General features: G+C 40.9%; 1 protein-coding gene across 1 annotated transcript; it reads right to left on the bottom strand.

Moving 5' to 3' along the window:
• Window positions 1-1865: 1865 nt before the first annotated feature.
• On the bottom strand, window positions 1866-19541 carry LOC115116889 (secreted protein, acidic, cysteine-rich (osteonectin)). Its single transcript, XM_065019951.1, has 10 exons — window positions 19435-19541; window positions 9192-9259; window positions 8878-8916; window positions 8177-8273; window positions 5778-5899; window positions 5464-5584; window positions 4164-4297; window positions 3674-3822; window positions 2900-3048; window positions 1866-2574 (listed from the first exon to the last, which is right to left on the bottom strand). The coding sequence occupies exons 2-10, from the start codon at window positions 9249-9251 to the stop codon at window positions 2546-2548; spliced, it is 900 nt and encodes a 299-aa protein (XP_064876023.1). The 5' UTR covers window positions 9252-9259; window positions 19435-19541; the 3' UTR covers window positions 1866-2545.
• Between the last annotated feature and the right edge of the window lie 1554 nt (window positions 19542-21095).

The raw sequence follows: 21095 nt of genomic DNA, 5'->3' as shown, positions 1-21095 counted from the left end.
TTATATTTGTTTTTTGTTTAACACTTTTTTGGTTACTACATGATTACATGATTACTACATGATTCCATATGTGTTATTTCATAGTTTTGATGTATGTATGTATGTATGTATGTATGTATGTATGTATGTATGTATGTATGTATGTATGTCTACTGTATATATATATATATATATTATGCAAAATATATATATGGGGAATTGGAAATTATGCAGACAATCTATTTGCAAAAACACTTTCTGGTTTGTTAGTGCATCCTGTGAACGATCAGTATCTCACCAGAACGATACAAATGATCTGTGGTCGATTCAACATTGAACATCATAATAAAGGTGAACACATTTTCTTCTAGTCAGAAAAATGAAGAATATGCCCAAACATTTGTTTAATTCACGTTGTTTATTAATACCCGCAAAACCTGTGAGAATTGTTGTCAATTATATCATTGTATTCAACTCTTATTTCCACCGTTTGTCTTGGAGAGAAGGGAGGATATTTTCCCCTTATGGAGGAAGGGGTGGAGCCTCTGGCTGAGCCTTTGTGGATGAGGCTCTCCAGCTGTTCCCTGTACTGTCTGGCTGAACGGGTGGAGATGGTAACAGGGTGCTGTAATAATGCCCTACAGGCTTCTTCTTTCTTCTCTCTCACGGGACCTTTCTTAGACTGTCTCGAGAGGAAACTCTGAGCTTGTTCAGAGTTTATGGAAGTATGGTCATTTGATCTTCTTTCTCTTGCTTTAGAGAATACATTCCATTAACTTCTCTGATTATAATATATACTATAATGTTATTATATCTCTAACGATTATAGAAAACTAAACTAGCCTTGTCCTGGCAAATCTATTCATCTGGGTTCACTGGGACAGGGTGTCCAGCTGGTTGTACAAAGACAATGCAGTTCTATGGTACAGTATTTTTTTCTCATAAGTGATTGCATTCATGACAACAGAAGCAGACGGGACATTGTATTAACTGCACGAGGTTATTGGTCTAATAAAGAAGTTATTAGTTATGCAAAGTGCCGGTTTGAACTTTTCAAAATAGACTCTTAAATATAGGGTTAGAAAACGTTTGCATTCTGGTATACCAATGTTTTGACAAAACATACTGGACTCAAGGACCAGGACCACACTGGGGTTCTGAAATCTGAACGCGTTAGTCGTTGCCAGATGAGTCATCACAGGATGTTGAGACGTGTACTGAGCCTGTACTCATAAGTCTAAGGCGTAGCCTACCATGCAGTACAGGACACCTTGTGCTGGAACTGTACATGTGGCATTTTGTTTTTTGTTTTTAAGGGAAAGGTGATTCTTAAAAAAAATGTGAATGAATGAATACTTCATGATGATGTACTTCATATCTGTTATATGGACACTTTAGAGGTCTTTTTTCAAAAACCTACCAGGTAAATACAACTAATTCCCATGAAATGCTCTAAGTCAGTGAAATGCTCTAAGTCAGTGAAATGCTCTAAGTCAGTGAAATGCTCTAAGTCAGTGAAATGCGAAATGCTCTAAGTCAGTGAAATGCTCTAAGCTCTAAGTCAGTGAAATGCTCTAAGTCAGTGAAATGCGAAATGCTCTAAGTCAGTGAAATGCTCTAAGTCAGTTAAATGCTCTAAGTCAGTGAAATGCTCTAAGTCAGTGTTAAGATGCTTTCCATTTGTTCCAGTTGAAATGTATCAACGTGATTCTGAAGAAATGCAGATATGAAAGCATGCAACCGTGTTGGACATTTCAGATCATTTTTATTTGAGGAAAGAGTTCTATTGTGTTCACACGGTATCAAAAAAGACTATAGGAACGTCAGTAAACATGCTACGGTATAGTGTGAGGAAAAAACGCTCAACCTGCAAGATGCTTTCCTCGTAGAGTTTAAACAATATTTCCTTTTTATTGTCTCAATAATTTTTCAGTACACTTATGCCCTTGTTGTGTGACAGAATCTATGTCAGAAAACCAACCTGTGGATAGTCAGGCCTTAATTTAAAGCAGTAGTCAAAGTCAATGAACTAACAAACAAAAGAACAGAGATAACAAAATGAGTCCACCACCAAAAGAGTGAAAACAACTAAATATGTTTAAAAAGCGAAAGGAGCATTTATTTAGAATTTATTTGATTTTTTACAAATTTGTCTCCTTCAAAATAATTTTCAAATTGAAGTTATTAAATCACAGCCCTGATTAAGTGAAAAAAAAAGATAAATGTTGTGATTAACATCCATTATCCCAACCTGTTCAACATACATTTATATCTCCCTCTCGTCACAAGTCTCCTTCTGTTACTAATCGATCTGGTTTAAAAATTAAAAAAAAAAGCTTATTTATTTGCCCAAAAACAAGACAAATTTGAAGTTGCATCATGGTGACGTTTTGTGATTGTTAGTTCAGACGGTAAACATCTCTTTTTTTTCATCAATGTTAGTGGTATAGGAGGTCGTTAATTAGTTACAGTTAGCACCGTTACAGTGTTCCTTTCATTTAGGGATCAGCTTAGCACCTCGTCCCAATAGAGACTAGTTTTCATACTGGAGGTCAGCGGGGTGAGTTTAGATGACAAGGTCCTTGTTGACATCCTCTGAAAACAAAAACAAAAACACGCCCAGAATTAACAAGCGGTAATGAAATGATCCTGCTATGAACCATTTTAAAATCAACAACCAACCAGTACAATACAAGGACGAGAAGACATGGCTACGTCTGAAATGGCACCCTGTGCCCTATATAGCCCAAAGGGCTCTGGTCAAAAGTAGTGCACTATATAGGGAATAGGGTGTAATTTCAGACGCAAACAAGGAAGACATTTTAACACCCCAAAGTGTGCCTTGGTCCTCCTGGTTTCTTTTGAGGCAGTAAAATAACGAGTGTAAAACTATGAACGAGGTGTTTGTAAAACTACTCACGGTCCTTGATGCTGAAGCAGTTGGCCCACTCCTCCAGGGCGATGTACTTGTCATTGTCAGCGTCGCACTGCTCGAAGAAACGAGTGGTGCAGTGCTCCATGGGGATGAGAGGGGCGCGCAGGGGGGCCAGCTCTGTGTGGGACAGGAACCTACAACACCACAGAAAACATGTTACGAAGCATCTATGCCTTGTAAAGGATTTATAAAGGCATTATGAAGACTTTCTAAGCTTTAGTTTTAGACCATAGAAAACCCATACAATCCTTTAAATAGGTAGCTTTATGAAGACTTTCTAAGCTTTAGTTTTAGACCATAGAAAACCCATACAATCCTTTAAATAGGTAGCTTTATGAACACTTTCTAAGCTTTAGTTTTAGACCATAGAAAACCCATACAATCCTTTAAATAGGTAGCTTTATGAAGACTTTCTAAGCTATAGTTTTAGACCATAGAAAACCCATATGATCCTTTAAATAGGTAGCTTTATGAAGACTTTCTAAGCTATAGTTTTAGACCATAGAAAACCCATATGATCCTTTAAATAGTCAGCATTATGAAGAACGTAGCATTGTCAGTTGCTTTTTTGCTCATAAAACAATAGATTCAGGCATGCTGCCAATATCCTTTTTGAAAAGTTGTAGAAATGTTTCATTATTTATGTCTGGTACCGAGTTGAATCAAAGTTATAGCCCAAGCAAGCCTGTATTTGTGTGATGTTGAAACAATCCAGCTGAAGCAGAAGACAGGAAACTCTTCTTCTTCTCCTCAACCTACCCATCGACGGGGTGCTGGTCCAGCTGACCGAACTGCCAGTGAACTGGGAAAATGTACATGTTGTAGTTCTTCTCAAAGTCGTGGGCCAGCAGGTCCAGGGAGTGCTCTCCAGCCTGCAGTCTCTTCTCGTTCTCGTAGATCTTCCTCACCTGCAAGGCAATTCACATTTTTTTGTTGCAAACATTAGTTTGTCTAATATTCTTTTGAATTAAACCAACTGATAAATAATTCCCAGTAGGGTTGGATGCACAAAAGGAGTCAACTTCATAGTGAGAGCAGAACATCAAATCCTATAATCATATTTGACTTGCCTAGTTAAATAAAGGTTAAATATATATATATTTTGACCCATCCGCAGAGTTCGGTAAATGAACGCAAGCAAAAGGAATTGGTTCTGTGCTGTGTTTAATAAGGACTATGACCCATCCTCAGTAGGCAAACAGTAAACAGTTTCTGTGCTGTGTTTATAGAAATTGATAATTGGACTTACTCTAAGCATCTGCTTCTCAGTCAGGAGGTTGTTCTCCTCATCGCGCTCGTACAGGCTGACCAGAACGTTCTTCAGCCAGTCCCTCATACGCAGGGGGAACTCATTCAGCTCAGCATCCATGCAGGCCTCGATGACTGGAGAATAAACAGGAAGGAGAATGAGTTATATGTCAGAGCTGTCCACACAGGGCTCAGTGACTGGAGAGACACACAGGAAGAAACATTAGGTATGGTCAGAGAGAGAAAATGAAACGGGGAATACCCAGGAACAATTGGAGAAGGCAGGTTCAATGACCTACGGTCCGCAAGGAGCCAAAGGGTTTCATTTAATTAAGTCAAGTAAGTCATGGTCAGAATGTTGTTTTACAAGTACAACATTCAAGTCCAAATCCATTCTCAAAATGCCTTTTGTCATAGAACATAAAACCCACAACTCACACAAAATGTGACATTTGTGTCCACTGAAATGTATGATTGATGCACACAGCCCCTAAGGCAAGGATTCTCTACCTTTTATTTTATTCCTTGGTTGAACACTGTACCTGACATTTAGAGGCCAATAGTTTAAAAAAAAGTGTTCTTTTAAGTTTTTGGATCCACAACGTGCGATAACATGATCTCCATCTGCGCCTTTCAGTCCTAAGGTACTTATCACCAACAGTGAGAGATGCATGGGCTTGGTTCTGTTATTTAATGACAGACATTTAGCTGCAGACTCAGCGGTAAATTGAGAAGGACGGCGATGCAGTGAGCATGCTACAGCCTGCCCTCCACTCTGTGTGTTGGAGTCCCTAAGGCAAGGTCCCTCTAGTTCAGCCCATTAATCACTCCCCTGGAGAAGCTTTCAGCAGGGCTTCAGCTCTAAGACAGCATAACCAATTGTAACGGATGTGATGCGGCTAGCTAATTAATGGTGGTGCACGCTAAGTGGCGTTTCAATCGGTGACGTCACTTGCTCTGAGACCTTGAGGTAGTGGTTCCCCTTGCTCTGCAAGGGCCGCGGCTTTTGTGGAGCGATGGGTAACGATTCTTCGTGGGTGACTGTTGTTGATGTGTGCACAGGGTCCCTGGTTCGCGCCCGGGTATGGGCGAGGGGACGGTCTAAAGTTATACTGTTACATAATCACACTGGGAACGGAGTCTCGGAGGAAAATGTGTCTAAGGGGGATTCTCAAAAAAGGTGAAAATTATTTCACTGAATTAAATGGTTGGATTAAAACATTCTCAATGGCCCCTGGAAGGGTTATTACATTGAATTGATATGAATTAAATACAATTTGTAACGATAAAGCATAGCTCACATTTGCATGGCCCGATGTAGTCTAGGTGCAGCTTGTGGCCCTTCTTGGTTCCCTCCAGACTGCACTTCTGGGCAAAGAAGTGGCAGGAAGAGTCGTAGGTTGTGTTGTCGGTGGCGCAGACCTGGGATGCACAGATTACATTCATGAATCAGATATAAATCAGAATCTATATCAAGTCAATGATGCATATCAGTAGTAGCATTACTGTACAGGTTACTCTGTATTAGGAACAGTGTTGTGTATGAGAAATGTCCAGGACTACTTGATGTTGATGCTGAACAGATTAGAATATAATTTCTATGATGATAACTCACATGCTCAAACTCTTCAATGGCAGCAGGGCAGGTAGTGGGGTCCTGGCAGACACACATGGGGGTGTTCTCCTCATCCACCTCACACACCTTTCCCTTCTTGCAGTGGTGGTTCAAACAGGGGTCTAACGAAGGAAAGTTTTAAAAACAATTCTGGAACATTAAAAATGGAACATATTGGAAGTGTTCTTTTGCCCTTGAATTTCCTACTCAGCTATTCAACATACAATGCATTTGGAAAGAATTCGAACCCCTTGGACTTTTTCCATATTTTGTTACGTTGCAGCCTTATTCTAAAATCTCAGCAATCTACACACAATACCCCAAAATGACTAATCGAAAACAGGTTTTTAGAAATGCAAATTTATTACAAATAAAAACAGAAATACCTTATTTACATAAATATTCAGACCCTTTGCTATGAGACTCGAAAATGTGCTCAGGTGAATCCTGTTTCCATTGATCATCCTTGATATGTTTCTACAGCTTGAGTGGAGTCCAACCTGTGGTAAATTTAATTGATTGGACATGATTTGGAAAGGCACACACCTGTCTATATAAGGTCCCACAGTTGACAGTGCATGTCAGAGCAAAAAATCTAGCCATGAGGTCGAAGGGATTGTCTGAAGAGCTCAGAGGAAAATTTCTGGGGAAGGGTACCAAAAATGTTCTGCCACCAAAACTCTTCCTAAAGATGGCCGCCCGGCCAAACTGAGTATTCGGGGGAGAAGGGCCTTGGTCAGGGTGGTGACCAAGAACCCGATGGTCACTCTGACAGAGCTCCAGTTCCACTGTAGAGTGGCTAGATGAAAGCCACTCCTCAGTAAAAGAGTTTGCTTGGAGTTTGCCAAAATGCACCTAAAGACTCCCAGCCCATGATAAACAAGATTCTTTGGTTTGATATAACCAAGATAGAACTCTTTGGCTGAATGCCAAGCATCATGTCTGGAGGAAACCTGGCACCGTCCCTACGGTGAAGCATGGTGGTGACAGCATCATGCTGTTGGGATGTTTTTCAGAGGCAGGGACTGGGAGACTCGTCAGGATCAAGGCAAAGATGAACGGAGAAAAGTACAAAGAGATCCTTGATGAAAACCTGCTCCAGAGCACTCAGGACCTCAGACTGGTGGAGAAGGTTCACCTTCCAACAGGACAATGACCCTAAGCGCGCAGCTAAGACAATGCAGGAGTGGCTTCGGGACAAGTCTCTGAATGTCCTTGAGTGGCCCAGCCAGACCCTGCACTTGAACCCGATCTAAGGTCTCTGGGAGCCGTGCAGTGACGCTCCCCATCCAACCTGACAGAGCTTGAGAGGATCCGCAGAGAAGAATGGGAGAAACTAACCAAATACAGGTTTGCCAAGCTTGTAGCGTCATACTCAAGAAGACTCAAAGCTATAATCGCTACCAAAGGTGCTTCAACAAAGTACTGAGTAAAGGGTCTGAATACTTATGTAAATGTGATATTTACATGTTTTATTTTATAAATTAAATTAAAAATGTTTTTGCTTTGTCATTATGGGGCATTGTGTGTAGATTGATGAGGAGAAAAAACAATTTAATCAATTTTAGAATACGGCTGTAACATAACAAAATGTGGGAAAAAGTCAAGGGGTTTGAATACTTTCCAAATTATATATATTTATTCCTGGCGGTAGTTAGCAAAGAAGGAGTGTGGCGGAGCCCCTGCCAATTAGGAGAAGGGTTTATTTTTTGTTTCCAAGAAGCTTGGTGGAACCATTGGATGGAACACATAATGAAAGGTCTGTCTGACAGAAGAACTCTGTCATTACCAACGTGTACCCCCCCCCCCCCCCCTCCCTCTCTTATCTCACAACACAGCTGCTGCAAAGGATCACCAACATGCAGCTTCTTTGATTGATGTTGTCACACCTTTCCTAAAGCTAATGGTTCCTAAGCAGCTTAAAAGATATACTAGCCCAGGGATCATCAACTTGATTCAGCTGAGGGACAATCTTTTCTTGAATGGCTGGTCAGGGGGCATAATTACAAATCATTTGTAGACTACACATTGACCACAAGAAGCCCAAACCGATATGATATTTGACTAAAACATAATCATTTCAAACCTAGCTTACATTTTTTAAATGATCACATAGTACTAGTCAAAAGTCATTTGTGTTTTTTTTGTTTTGTTTTTTACTATTTTCCACATTGTAGAATAATAATGAAGACATCAAAACTATGATATAACTCATATGGAATCAGCTAGTAACCAAAAAAGTGTTAATCAAAAATCAAATTTATTTGAGATTCTTCAAAGTAGCCACCCTTTGCCTTGATGAAAGCTTTGCACACTCTTGGAATTGTCTCAACCAGCTTCTCTCAAACAGCTTCTCTCAACCAGCTTCACTCAACCAGCTACAATGTGTATTTACTCACTCTCAGCGATGTCCTCTTCCTCCTCCACAACATCAATGGCCTCGTCAAAGTCTCCAATCTCTACCTGCACTGGGTTGGCTCCCACTTCTGGCTGTGCCTGAGACAAACCAGTCAATAGATGGAGCCGTCAATAGAGACATAGTACTTCCAACAGTTTGACTCATCACATTTAAAGTGAATTATATACCATATCAAAGATGACAGTATTGTACATAAGCTATGGGCAATGGGCATGATTTGGTAGCACAACTTCAGTACCAGAAAATTGAGCTGTAGCTAAATGTCTTTAGTTGTCAAGGTGCAGAAGGAAGTGTAGCCAAAGTCTGTACTTCAGACAGGTCTTGAGAGGTGTAGCAGCCTACAGCTGGATTGGGTGGATAGAGTCTGAGCCACATGTGGTGAAGCCATTAAAACGTCATGGTTTCCTGTCCGCTGTATTTATAACCTGTGGGATTCTACTCTCTCGCTCTCTCTCTCTCTCTCTCTCTCTCTCTCTCTCGCTCTCTCTCGCGCTCTCTCTCTCTCTATCTCTCTCGCTCGCTCTCTCTCTCTCTCTCTCTCTCGCTCTCCCTCTCTCTCTCGCTCTCTCTCTCTCTCTGTCTCTCTCTCTCTCTCTGTCTCTCTCTCTCTCTCTCTGTTGTTTTCCCCCCTTATTTAGCACACCTGTCCATAGAATTCTGTAAACAAGTCAATGACCTTACCTCCTCAACGACATCATCAATGATGGGCTCCTCCTCCGTCTGAAATGGTTATGATGATGGTGTTATTATGATTGCTTGCAATGCTTTTTCAGTGACAATACAAGTGAACACACACACATACGCGTGCGCAGGCACACACACACACACCACACACCACACACACACACACACACACACACACACACACACACACACACGCACACACACACACACACACACACACACACACACACACACGCACACACACACACACACACACACACACACACACACACACACACACACACACACGCACACATCAAAGGGACACTTACAATGGAAGCCGTGAACACCTGGCCAGCTAGGCACAGGAGGAAGACGATACACACCCTCATCGTTCAGTCTAGAGAGAGACACAAAGATGAACATTTTAGTACACATTACACACATTCAATTCAACTGACGTTTGGTTTCATAACGAGGTGCAGATAAGGCCATACTCCTTTCCAGTTTACCACCTGTCTAGATTGCAGCACTATGTACTTTATAGTACAGACATTTGTTCAGGTGTGGTCAAACAAGTTATGCAGGGACAAGACAAGATGCTACTTCAAGAATCACAAAAAGCTCATGGGTAGTGTTTGGTTCCAGACAAACCGTTCACTGTCCTGTCTGATTATAGGGAGATAGCTACGTTCACATTCTTTGTGGATAGCTCAAATGACTCTCTTCAATTCAATCACCGGAGCTAAATTCAATCTCCTGATTGACTTTTTGTGTTTACACCTAGATAATAGATAATAAGAAAATTCATTTTGAATGTAGTCTAGTACTAGTGGCCTGCAGTATTACATTGAGGTAAACTTGTATAGACTTTTAGTATAGGCTTGGATCACAAAACACCTTCTTTATGAACAGGCATCTCACTGGGCACACCACGTCATTTGTGGAAATGTGTGTAATATTTGGTTGAGGCGTTTCAACCTTTACTCACCCACTCAAAAAGACTGATGTTGATCAATGAGATTCCAACCTATTTTCACCCACTCAAAAAGACTGATGTTGATCAATGAGATTCCAACCTATTTTCACCCACTCAAAAAGACAACCAGAAATGTGTTGAATTACCAATGTGTCATCGCCATGCTTTCAAAACAATTTCACATTCTTTTTGCTTTAGTTGTCATCTAAATGGGTTTTCACTGCACTATCAATGTCAGATATGTTTTTTATTTTATACAACAACTTATTGTGTTATCACTGTGCTTCATCTCATAGAAGGGGGTGGCAGGGTGGCCTAGTGGTTAGAGTGTAGAGGCGGCAGGGTAGCCTAGTGGTTAGAGTGTAGGGGTGGCAGGGTGGCCTAGTGGTTAGAGCGTTGGACTAGTAACCAGAAGGTTGCAAGTTCAAATCCCCAAGCTGACAAGGTACAAATCTGTTGTTCTGCCTGAACAGGCAGTTAACCCACTGTTCCTAGGCAGTCATTGAAAATAAGAATTTGTTCTTAACTGACTTGCCTGGTTAATTAAAAATAAATAGAACAATCAAATGACCTAGATTACATCAGCAGTACAGTAAATGTACATGAGCGATGCTGTTTGAGATTCTGAACAGGTTGTATAGCAATTGTGAAGATCTCAACAGACCTGAAACCTTTCACACCTTCTATGATTACATTTATAGTTACAATAACCTAATTTTAAGGTTGAACATTTGTTTGTAAGATAGCCTTCACAAAAGTAATCTTGAATTGTGTTTGGTTGACAACCCAACCAAATATCAACTAGGTATGTAATGTTGAATAGTTTCAATCCTTTTCTTTAACTTGTATTGTTTGGTTTAGTTGGAGACTTGAATCCAACATATCATATTTTTAACCCTATCAGTCCTGAGATCCCAGCTAAAAATCGGCTTTTCATTTATCTGACTTTCATTTGTCTGCATGTCCAGCCATTATATTTAGCCTCAAAATGAAGTGTTTTACCCTTTTATTATCACGATAACCAGGGATACAAGTAGAACACAAAATAATTTGACATAAACAGTTGCTTTCATGAGTTTTAATGACAAATGTCAATAAAAATAAAAAAATTGTGCCAAAGCAAAAAACCTGATAAAAACGAATTTATATATATATTTTTCTCAGTGGGAAAGTATTGTCCAACTAGTCAGTGACAACTGTGTGGAGTTTCAAGTTTGTGACAGCAACTATGTGCGCCTATTACAGTATTATAGACACTACGTGTGTGTTTGTGAGATTCTCAGCTTTTCATAGATCACTTTTAATAGTTTGTAGCTCAAACCATTCAAACTTTATAGATGTTTTTGTAAAAGACCCCCCCCCCCCCCCCCCCCCCATTGATCACACAGACTAATTGTTTTGGTTGAGATGGAGACGTGAATCCAACATATTAATGATTCATTTGCAGACAATCTGTAATTAAAGCCAGACTAAGCCAGATGAAACTATTCAAGCAGAAGATACATCTCCTTTAATTGTTGATATTTGGTTGCGTTGACAACCGAATACAATTCAATATCCAGTTTACAAATCAATAATTGATATGTTGGATTCACGTCTCCATCTCAGAAAAAAAAATCTAGGTTAAAGAATAGGACTACATCAAACTTTTTAAAACGCACTTTAAATCAAGTTTGATTTGATTTAGTCCTATTTTTTGGATGAGATGGAGATGTGAATCCAACATATTAATGATCAACTTGGCAGATTATACTTGAAGCTCTATGGTCTCTGTATGTAGTGTATATTTTTAGTTGAATCCTCTGGGTTGAACTGAAACAATATCTGGTGATGACTTCCTTAATAATGCTCCACAGGCCTAAACATTATCCTTGATGATACAGGAGTGATGAAGTATGAGTCACATGTCATTTGCTCTGTTAAACCTACCTTTTTGGAATGACTTGGATAGCAGCAGTGAATCTATTTCATTATTTAGAGATCGCTGAATAATCATTCTCACCATAGCACATTGGTAGTAGTCAGTGACACATATCAAAGCTAAACAGGGATTGGTTAAAACTATGGATGGGAGACCAAAGATCAGCTGTAGATGGATCTGCTCTCCACTAGGAGGTGCTGCCCAGTCTATTTTTTTAAATGTTTTTTTTTTGGGGGGGGGGTAGTTGATATAATGTTGAAGATCTGACGTTGTTTCAAAGGTAAAAATTGTAACATATTTTATAAATAAGTTTGTCTATGTTGAAAATTGGTTGCCATGAAGAATGACACAATTCTGTGGTTGAAATGTCACCCTATTTTCCACTGAGTCATTTACAACATTAACAATGTCTACACTGAATTTCTGATCAATTTGATGTTATTTTAATGAACAAAAAAAAAAGCTTTTCTTTCAAAAACAAGGCCATTTCTAATTGACACACACACACACACACACACACACACACACACACACACACACACACACACACACACACACACACACACACACACACACACACACACACACACACACACACACACACACACACACACACACACACACACACACACATCAAAGGGACATTTACAATGGAAGGAGGCCAGCCAGACAGTGAGCCACTAGATAATGGATAAAGGAAGAAATATAAGGGACTTATAAGGGATCTTTGTCCTGTAGAGCAAAACCCCTGTCTCCCCTCTCTCTCTTCCCTCTCTTTCTGACTGAGCCCTGTGAAGAGTTTGATCTGTGCTTCAAAACAAGGGCCCTTTGTCTCACAGGTGCACTCCACTCTCTCTCTCTCTCTCTCTCTCTCTCTCTCTCTCTCTCTCTCTCTCTCTCCTCTCTCTCTCCCTCTCTCGCCAATAATGAAATAATAGACAGGCCGCAGCTCAGCTTCAGATTGTCATAGAGATGAATCGATGTATACCCATACGCATCAGAGTCACGTCTTTCGCGGGCATTTTAAGAGTTAAATATTGTTATAGATTATATTATATTACTATGCTCTATAATATCTGGATACTTTTTATTTATTTATTTCAAAATACTAAGCTAACAATAGATTTCCCCACTGCGAGGACGGTCAGCTGTCTGTCCTGTCTCCCTGTAGCGCTGTCTTAGGCATCTCACAGTACGGACATTGCAATTTATTGCCCTGGCCATATCTGCAGTCCTCATGCATCCTTGCAGCATGCCTAAGGCACGTTCACGAAGGTGAGCAGGGACCCTGGGCATCTTTCTTTTGGTGTTTTTCAGAGTCAGTCGAAAGGCCTCTTTCGTGTCCTAAGTTTTCATAACTGTGACCTTAATTGCCTAACGTCTGTAAGCTGTTAGTATCTTAACGACCGTTCCACAGGTGCATGTTCATTAATTGTTTTTGGTTCATTGAACAAGCATGGGAAACAGTGTTTAAACCCTTTACAATGAAGATCTGTGAAGTTATTTTGATTTTTACGAATTATATTTGAAAGACAGGGTCCTGTAAAAGGAAAATATATATATTTTTGCTGAGTTTAGTAATGATAAATAGTGGTATAATGGCCTACAGTTTTCTGGACATTTTGTTTTAATTATTGCTCATGTTTTACCGGTGCGGCGTTCCGCCACGATGTCTTTTGCTCGGATGATGTACCGGACTGTACCACCTAACTTTAACCCCTGACAGATACTCATGTCACAGATACCCCCCCCCCCCCCCCAAAAAAAGGTCAGTGCGTGGATCAGAAAACCCGTCAGTATCTGGTGTGACCACAATTTGACTCATGGAGCGCCACACATCTCCTTTGCATAGAGTTAATCAGGCTGTTGATTGTGGCCTGTGGAACGTTGTCCCACTCCTGTTCAAAGGCTGTGCGAAGTTACTGGATATTGGTGGGAACTGGAACACGCTGTCGTACACGTTGATCCAGAGCATCCCAAACATGGTCAATGGGTGATATGTCTGGTAGGTATACAGGCCATGGAAAAACTGGGACATTTTCAGCTTCCAGGAATTGTGTACAGATCCTTCCGATATGGGGCTGTGCATTATCCTGAAACATGAGGTGATGGCGGTGGATGAATGGCACGACAATGGACCTCAGGATCTCATCATGGTATCTCTGTGCATTCAAATTGCCATCTATAATATGCAATTCTGTTCATTGTCTGTAGCTTATGCCTGCCCATACCATAACCCCACTGCCACCATGGGGCACTATTCACAACGTTGACATCAGCAAACCGCTCGTCCACACGCAAACCGCTCGTCCACACGCAAACCGCTCGACCACACGCAAACCGCTCGACCACACGCAAACCGCTCGTCCACATGCAAACCGCTCGTCCCCGGTACAGTTGAAACCGAGATTCATCCATGAAGATCACACTTCTCCATCGTGCCAGTGGCCATCGAAGGTGCGCATTTGTCCACTGAAGTCAATTACTACCCCGAACTTCAGTCAAGTCAAGACCCTGGTGAGGACAATGAGCTTCCCTGAGACGGTTTCTGACAGTTTGTCAAGAATTTCTTTGGTTGTGTTTTATCAGCTGTCAACAGACCACTGCAGATGAGGACCATATGCAGTTTGGGTCATGTTCCTGCAAAAGTTGAGTGACAATGTAAGCAGCCAATCACAATGGCCTAAGATGTCACCACAACCAATCATGCCAAGCCTGTTTAGTCTGTTCAATCCCCATTCACATTTTTGTTGATTGGCCAGGGAGGAAAACTACCCAGTAGGAGAAGGGATCAAGGCCCTGGTCTAGAGATGAGCCGTGTCAAGCTATGTGTTCCTCTGCTGCGTCTGGAACTCTGGATGTGGAAAAAACCAGTGACTAGCTGGCAGCAGTTGGGGATGATGACGTCCCAAAATACTGTGCACAAGGAAAGTTCTCTGCTTTGAAAAACAATGTTCATTTATGCTCAGTTTATTCACTGAGAACTTGGACTACCACCTCTAACAAACATATAGCTAGGTAGTGTCTGAGAGGAAGCTAGAGATGTGAAAACAAAGATACTGGTATCATCTCCAAGAAATGTCCATATTTAGCTTGGAGGGCTACTGTGTTCCCAAACTTCCTATTTAATGATATTTTAACATATTCGTACTTAGTCTTGTTTTCTTAAATTATGTGGAAGTCAAACAGTTCATTGGGAGGATGACTGACGTAACAGCAAAACAAATTATTTTATTTGGAAAGAAGTGCTCATAATCAAACAGGGTAGAGGTAGAGGAAACTGTGATATAAAGAGGCTCTTTTTCATCAGGTATTTCATTTGGATGTTTGTTGGGTTGGGGTGTAAACTAGACTATGAGGGGAAAACAGCCCAGGCAGATCTAAACAGTTTTCAAAGAGGCTTTAAAGGCTGTAGGATTAGGGAATTCTTTCTGCTTATCCAGGGTGATATAACCGGTGGTTAAATGTCTTGGAAAAGAAGCCTGGTGGCTATAGGGGGACTAGTGGCTCAGTCTCTGTGCATGTCGGTCAGAGGAGGACCTCAGCATGGTAAATAGACAAACATTTACCGGCATTAAATGTACATTCTGAAAAACACTGGTAAAGTCCCTCTCAAAGACTCAATGCATTTTTTGAACTCAAGCACTTATTTAGAAATAAAATCTTTAAAAAAAAAATGAATAAATTAATCTAGTCATAGGTTGTTAGTGTCTTGAGAAATATACTAACAAAATATTTTCTGAATTAGCTGTTTTTCTCTGGACAACTAGGTCCAATGAGATACATGATGCCGTACAGGACACACCTGTCCATTCCATTCCTGAACCTTTACTGCAAATCTCACAACATGTCAAATGTTGAGAACCTATTCCAGAACCTTCAGAATAAGTATGTTCACAACCTTTACTGCAAATCTCACAACATGTCAAATGTTGAGAACCTATTCCAGAACCTTCAGAATAGGTATGTTCACAACCTTTACTGCAAATCTCACAACGTGTCAAATGTTGAGAACCTATTCCAGAACCTTCGGAATAGGTGTGTTCACAACGTATATCCCAATCTTGATGTTATCGTTCTTTGAATAGCAAGCATATTTTACCCTGCTTTAAATGACACCTTTTCACAACAAATCAAAGTGCTCCATCTGAGAAAAAGTCTCAGGAGTTTTTATATTGACACACGTGGGCCATTCATAACACATGGGCCATTCATAACACATGGGCCATTCATAACACATGGGCCATTCACAACACATGGGCCATTCATAACACATGGGACATTCATAACACATGGGCCATTCATAACACATGGGCCATTCATAACACATGGGCCATTCACAACACATGGGCCATTCATAACACATGGGCCCTTCACAACACATGGGCCATTCATAACACGTGGGCCCTTCACAACACATGGGCCATTCATAAACACATGGGCCCTTCACAACACATGGGCCATTCATAACACGTGGGCCATTCATAACACATGGGCCATTCATAACACATGGGACCTCTAAGCTACACAAAAGAGAACGGGAGAAAAGTCAAGGACTGATATATGGAGTCCATGTAACCCAAGTTAAGACTTAGTCACCTGACCCGTTTAAATCATCCCTATCCCACCATCACCTCTCTCTTTCTTCCTCTCTGTCTCAGAGGGTTAACCTTAAAGCATCCCTATCCCACCATCACCTCTCTCTTTCTTCCTCTCTGTCTCAGAGGGTTAACCTTAAAGCATCCCTATCCCACCATCACCTCTCTCTTTCTTCCTCTCTGTCTCACAGGGTTAACCTTAAAGCATCCCTATCCCACCATCACCTCTCTCTTTCTTCCTCTCTGTCTCAGAGGGTTAACCTTAAAGCATCCCTATCCCACCATCACCTCTCTCTTTCTTCCTCTCTGTCTCACAGGGTTAACCTTAAAGCATCCCTATCCCACCATCACCTCTCTCTTTCTTCCTCTCTGTCTCAGAGGGTTAACCTTAAAGCAGTGGGTTGAAACATGTGCCTAAGATATAAATCTGAATGGAATTCCTGAGTCCTATAACTTAAATATGTGTTAAACCCTTTCTCTGTCATTCTCTCTGAACTTAAATCCTCTCAGTTTGTCTACTGGTCCCAAACTTCAAACACACGCCTGTCTCACATAAAAAAAAAAAAAAAAACAGCTGTCAACTTCCTATTCCTCCAGTTACATCATTTAACAATTTACCAGAAAGCTGCAACTAATACAAAATCTGTGCCAATCAGGTGTTTGAGGTCGTACCGAGTATGGAGTTTGCTTTACATGTGTTTCTTTAATAAACACATTTCCCTCTGAAGTCTGGCCTGATGTGGCTATATAGAAGAGTATGTCAGTAATTTACTACATAACACAGAAGCTATTTTGTCATCTACAGTGGGCTAGTCAGTCTGCAACACTGGATACAGGCCTACAGACCCTCATCGCTCTAGCTGTACTGGCACGGAGCCAGAGGAGTGTCACTAGACAATACGTTCCTGCTTCCTGTAAATCTAAACCTCTCTCTCTCCCTCTCTCCTCCTCGGAGTCTCTCTCTCTCCCTCTCTCCTCCTCTGAGTCTCTCTCTCTCCCTCTCTCCTCCTCTGAGTCTCTCTCTCTCCCTCTCTCCTCCTCTGAGTCTCTCTCTCTCCCTCTCTCCTCCTCTGAGTCTCTCTCTCTCCCTCTCTCCTCCTCTGAGTCTCTCTCTCCCTCTCCTCCTCTGAGTCTCTCTCTCACCCCCATCCCCCTGTGTTTCCATCCCCTTGTGATTCTGTACATTTGCTCAGTGGTTAAAGAAGTGAAGGAGGTGAGATCCGGCATTCCTGGTCTAGCTAAGACTCTATGGTTAATTCCATCGTATTTTTTTTTAATGCTGACTCGAGTTTAGATTTTCAACATGTCCACGTCAGACTGTTGGTGAAGAGATGGCATGAGGACAATAACTTCCTTCCTGTCGAGGATTAGAGCTTTCTTAGGGTTGCCATGCAGCCAATTCAAAATGTCCACAGTCCTTTCTCTCTTTCTTGAATTGGTTTAAACTTTAAACTCTGCACAACAGTAGCTACCCTTCAGCACATAGAACCAAACAACTAGAGGAGGGAAATGCGACCTCCTCTCATACTAAGTTAGACAGTTAAATAAAGTATTTAAATTCACCAAAAGAGGATAAGTGAAGAAAAAAAACGTTCCATTGCGTAAACAGTTTGCCATTCTTTAGTCTTTAACTCAAACCTGAATACATTTAGTTCACCGCTAGACTGAAGAAAAAAAATAGATCCTATAAGCCAGCTTTGATTTCTCAACGGGTGAAACGGGCTTTTCCTGAAAAGCTGACAACTTCAAAACATGAGGAAAAAAAATAAAAACATTGACTAATATGTCCTAATAGAGCTATATCGTTGTACAAAAAGGCAATTGAGAATAGATGGTTGTCACTTTTCTTGTTTTAAAAGTATTTATTTGTATTAAAAGTTGCAGTTCTTCTCAGGCAGAACAGTGGACAGAGAGATTGTCAAACTCAGAGTCCATCAGACAGACATCTGCAAGGTCTCACAAAGCCCCTAAACAGCTGGTGGGGATTGCCATGGTAACATGCATTCCTTTTGATGGAAGTAATTGGGAGTGGAGGGAGGGATCTGTGTTGAAAATAGCTCCTCTCTGTCTGTTTCTCTCTTTCTCTCTCTCTCTCTGTCTCTCTCTCTCTCTCTTTCTTTCTCTCTCTCTCTCTCTCTCTCTCTCTCTCTCTCTCTCTCTCTCTCTCTCTCTCTCTCTCTCAATTCAATTCCATTTCAATTTCAATTTAAGGGCTTTATTGGCATGGGGAACATATGTTAACATTGCCAAAGCAAGTGAAGTAGGAAATAAACAAAAGTGAAATAAACAACAAAAAATAACAGTAAACATCTCTGTTTCTCTGTCTCTCTCTCTCTCTCTCTCTCTCTCTCTCTCTCTCTCTCTCTCTCTCTCTCTCTCTCTCTCTCTCTCTCCTTTCTCTCTTCTCTCTCTCTCTCTCTCTCTCTCTCTCTCTCTCTCTCTCTCTTTCTCTCTCTCTCTCTCTCTCTCTCTCTCTCTCTCTCTCTTTCTCTCTCTCTCTCTCTCTCTCTCTCTGTCTCTCTCTCTATGTCTCTGTCTCTGTCTCTCTCAGGCTTTGTCGAGCCCCATCCCCCTCCACCACTCCTACTAGTGACTATGTGGCACACAATACTTCTGGAACATTGTGCTGTTCCAAAAGAGAATGAATGAAAAAGGACATCAATTGTTTGACTATAACTTTTCTATATTCTGTTGAAATAAATATTCTATTAACAATAGTTTCAAAATAAATATTTACTAATTTCAAATTTTGCACTAAAACCTTAACATATGCACCATTCAAATATAATAGATATTTTGTCGTGTCATTACTCTCTCACACAATATACTTTAACTTTCAAGGTGCGGTCAAGAAATAAACTATGATTTTCAAGCATAACTTGAATATAACTGCTCTTTTTTACAACCACAGGAAAGCCTCCAATCACTGTTGTGCATATAAACACTGTGAAAACCCTGACATAGTTCAAGTATCACAGCAACTCAAAACACTGCACAATGTTTCTAATGCCACGTTAGCTGAGAAGTCCTTACTGGCTAAATCACAGCAAGTCATTCTGGAGGATACCCAGTCTTACCTTCAGAACACCAACAAGCAGAAAAGACAGAAGAGAAGTCAGCTGTGCAGGCTCCTGGGTCAATCTAACTGCTACACAAGTTCACACAGAAGACATTTACAGTGGGCTGGCCCAAGCAGCCCCCCTGATCCCCTCCCCCTACAGGGGGTGGGAGGGTCTGACAGACGCTCTTAAATTTAACTCTATGCTGCCTTCTAGACAGAAGGCACTCGGAGGTTTGCTTTTTACTTTATTTTTTGTTGTTGTTGACATTATGTAGAGACTGGGAGGATATGCATTTTCAGAAGTATTATGTAGAGACTGGGAGGATATGCATTTTCAGAAGTATTATGTAGAGACTGGGAGGATATGCATTTTCAGAAGTATTATGTAGAGACTGGGAGGATATGCATTTTCAGAAGTATTATGTAGAGACTGGGAGGATATGCATTTTCAGAAGTATTATGTAGAGACTGGGAGGATATGCATTTTCAGAAGTATTATGTAGAGACTGGGAGGATATGCATTTTCAGAAGTATTATGTAGAGACTGGGAGGATATGCATTTTCAGAAGTATTATGTAGAGACTGGGAGGATATGCATTTTCAGAAGTGATTATTCCAATGTTTCTATTTCACAGTAGATAGCCGATATTTAACTGTGTATGCATTTTACTTGACAGTGATAACGTTTTGAAAAACATGAAACCACTCCTATGTTCAGCTTCTATGTTGTCTGACGAAGTGTCTGGGAAACCAAGGGGAGGATCTAATGACTGTTATTACTGTGATGTAACCGTCCTGACCAGGGTCATGTCATCGTGGTTCAACCCTAACTAATTAGACCTACAGGTTTCCATCCTCGGTATGATATACACAACCACTAGATGACATTTGACAGTGACAGGTTTCCATCCTCGGTATGATATACACAACCACTAGATGACATTTGACAGTGACAGGTTTCCATCCTCGGTATGATATACACAACCACTAGATGACATTTGACAGTGACTCCACGGGACTAACGATATACTGTAACTACTGAAAGAAGTTGCTGGAATACAGAACACACCCATTGTCAAATTGTCATGTGTTTCACTCTCAATTTCAATGTCAGATGAGATTAAATATTGATTCATACTATTGTTTCTATAAGTTTAAAACGTTGTTTCAAATATTTCTCATAAACATCAAGGGAACAAATTGAGAGGCAACGTGGAGATCAGTCGTCTTATTGGCCTGCTGCAACAATTTCTCTATCATTGGGGGGAGTCAGTGACTGGTGCAACGTTGAACCATCAGACAGAAATAATCAATCTCAAATCACATTTTTGTGAAGTGGGTTACAGGAGTGTTTCCCATCTCCAGTCCTCCAGTACCCTCAACAGCCCGCATTTTTGTTGTAGCCCTGGACAAACTCACCTGATTGAACTCATTCAGGGCTTGATGATTAGTTGACAAGTTGAATCAGGTGTGTCTGGGGTTGCAATAGAAACGTGTACTGTTGGGGGGGGTACTGGAGGACTGGAGTTGAGAAACACTGGGTTGAGATACATATATATATCGGATGGTGCCTCTCTGTGGTGGATTACTAATGTCTGTTTCCCAGTCAGGACCCGTGTGGACGGAGAACAACATCTGGATCAGACAAGGGGAAAATAGCTGCAATGCAACGTGGCA

Source organism: Oncorhynchus nerka, linkage group LG6 (assembly GCF_034236695.1).
Source record: "Oncorhynchus nerka isolate Pitt River linkage group LG6, Oner_Uvic_2.0, whole genome shotgun sequence".
In the NCBI taxonomy this organism is placed as follows: Eukaryota; Metazoa; Chordata; class Actinopteri; order Salmoniformes; family Salmonidae; genus Oncorhynchus; species Oncorhynchus nerka.
This window is presented reverse-complemented; position numbering and strand designations above follow the sequence as displayed.

What these genes read in the sequence shown, in the direction of transcription:
- LOC115116889 (XM_065019951.1), bottom strand. Translation starts at nt 9,251, where the DNA reads ATGAGGGTGTGTATCGTCTTCCTCCTGTGCCTAGCTGGCCAGGTGTTC. An exon ending in CCATTGAAGAGTTTGAGCAT is followed by an intron (nt 5,585 to 5,777) that starts GTGAGTTATCAT and finishes TGTGCATCCCAG; the next exon opens with GTCTGCGCCACCGACAACAC. An exon ending in GACCAGCACCCCGTCGATGG is followed by an intron (nt 3,049 to 3,673) that starts GTAGGTTGAGGA and finishes GTGGTGTTGTAG; the next exon opens with GTTCCTGTCCCACACAGAGC.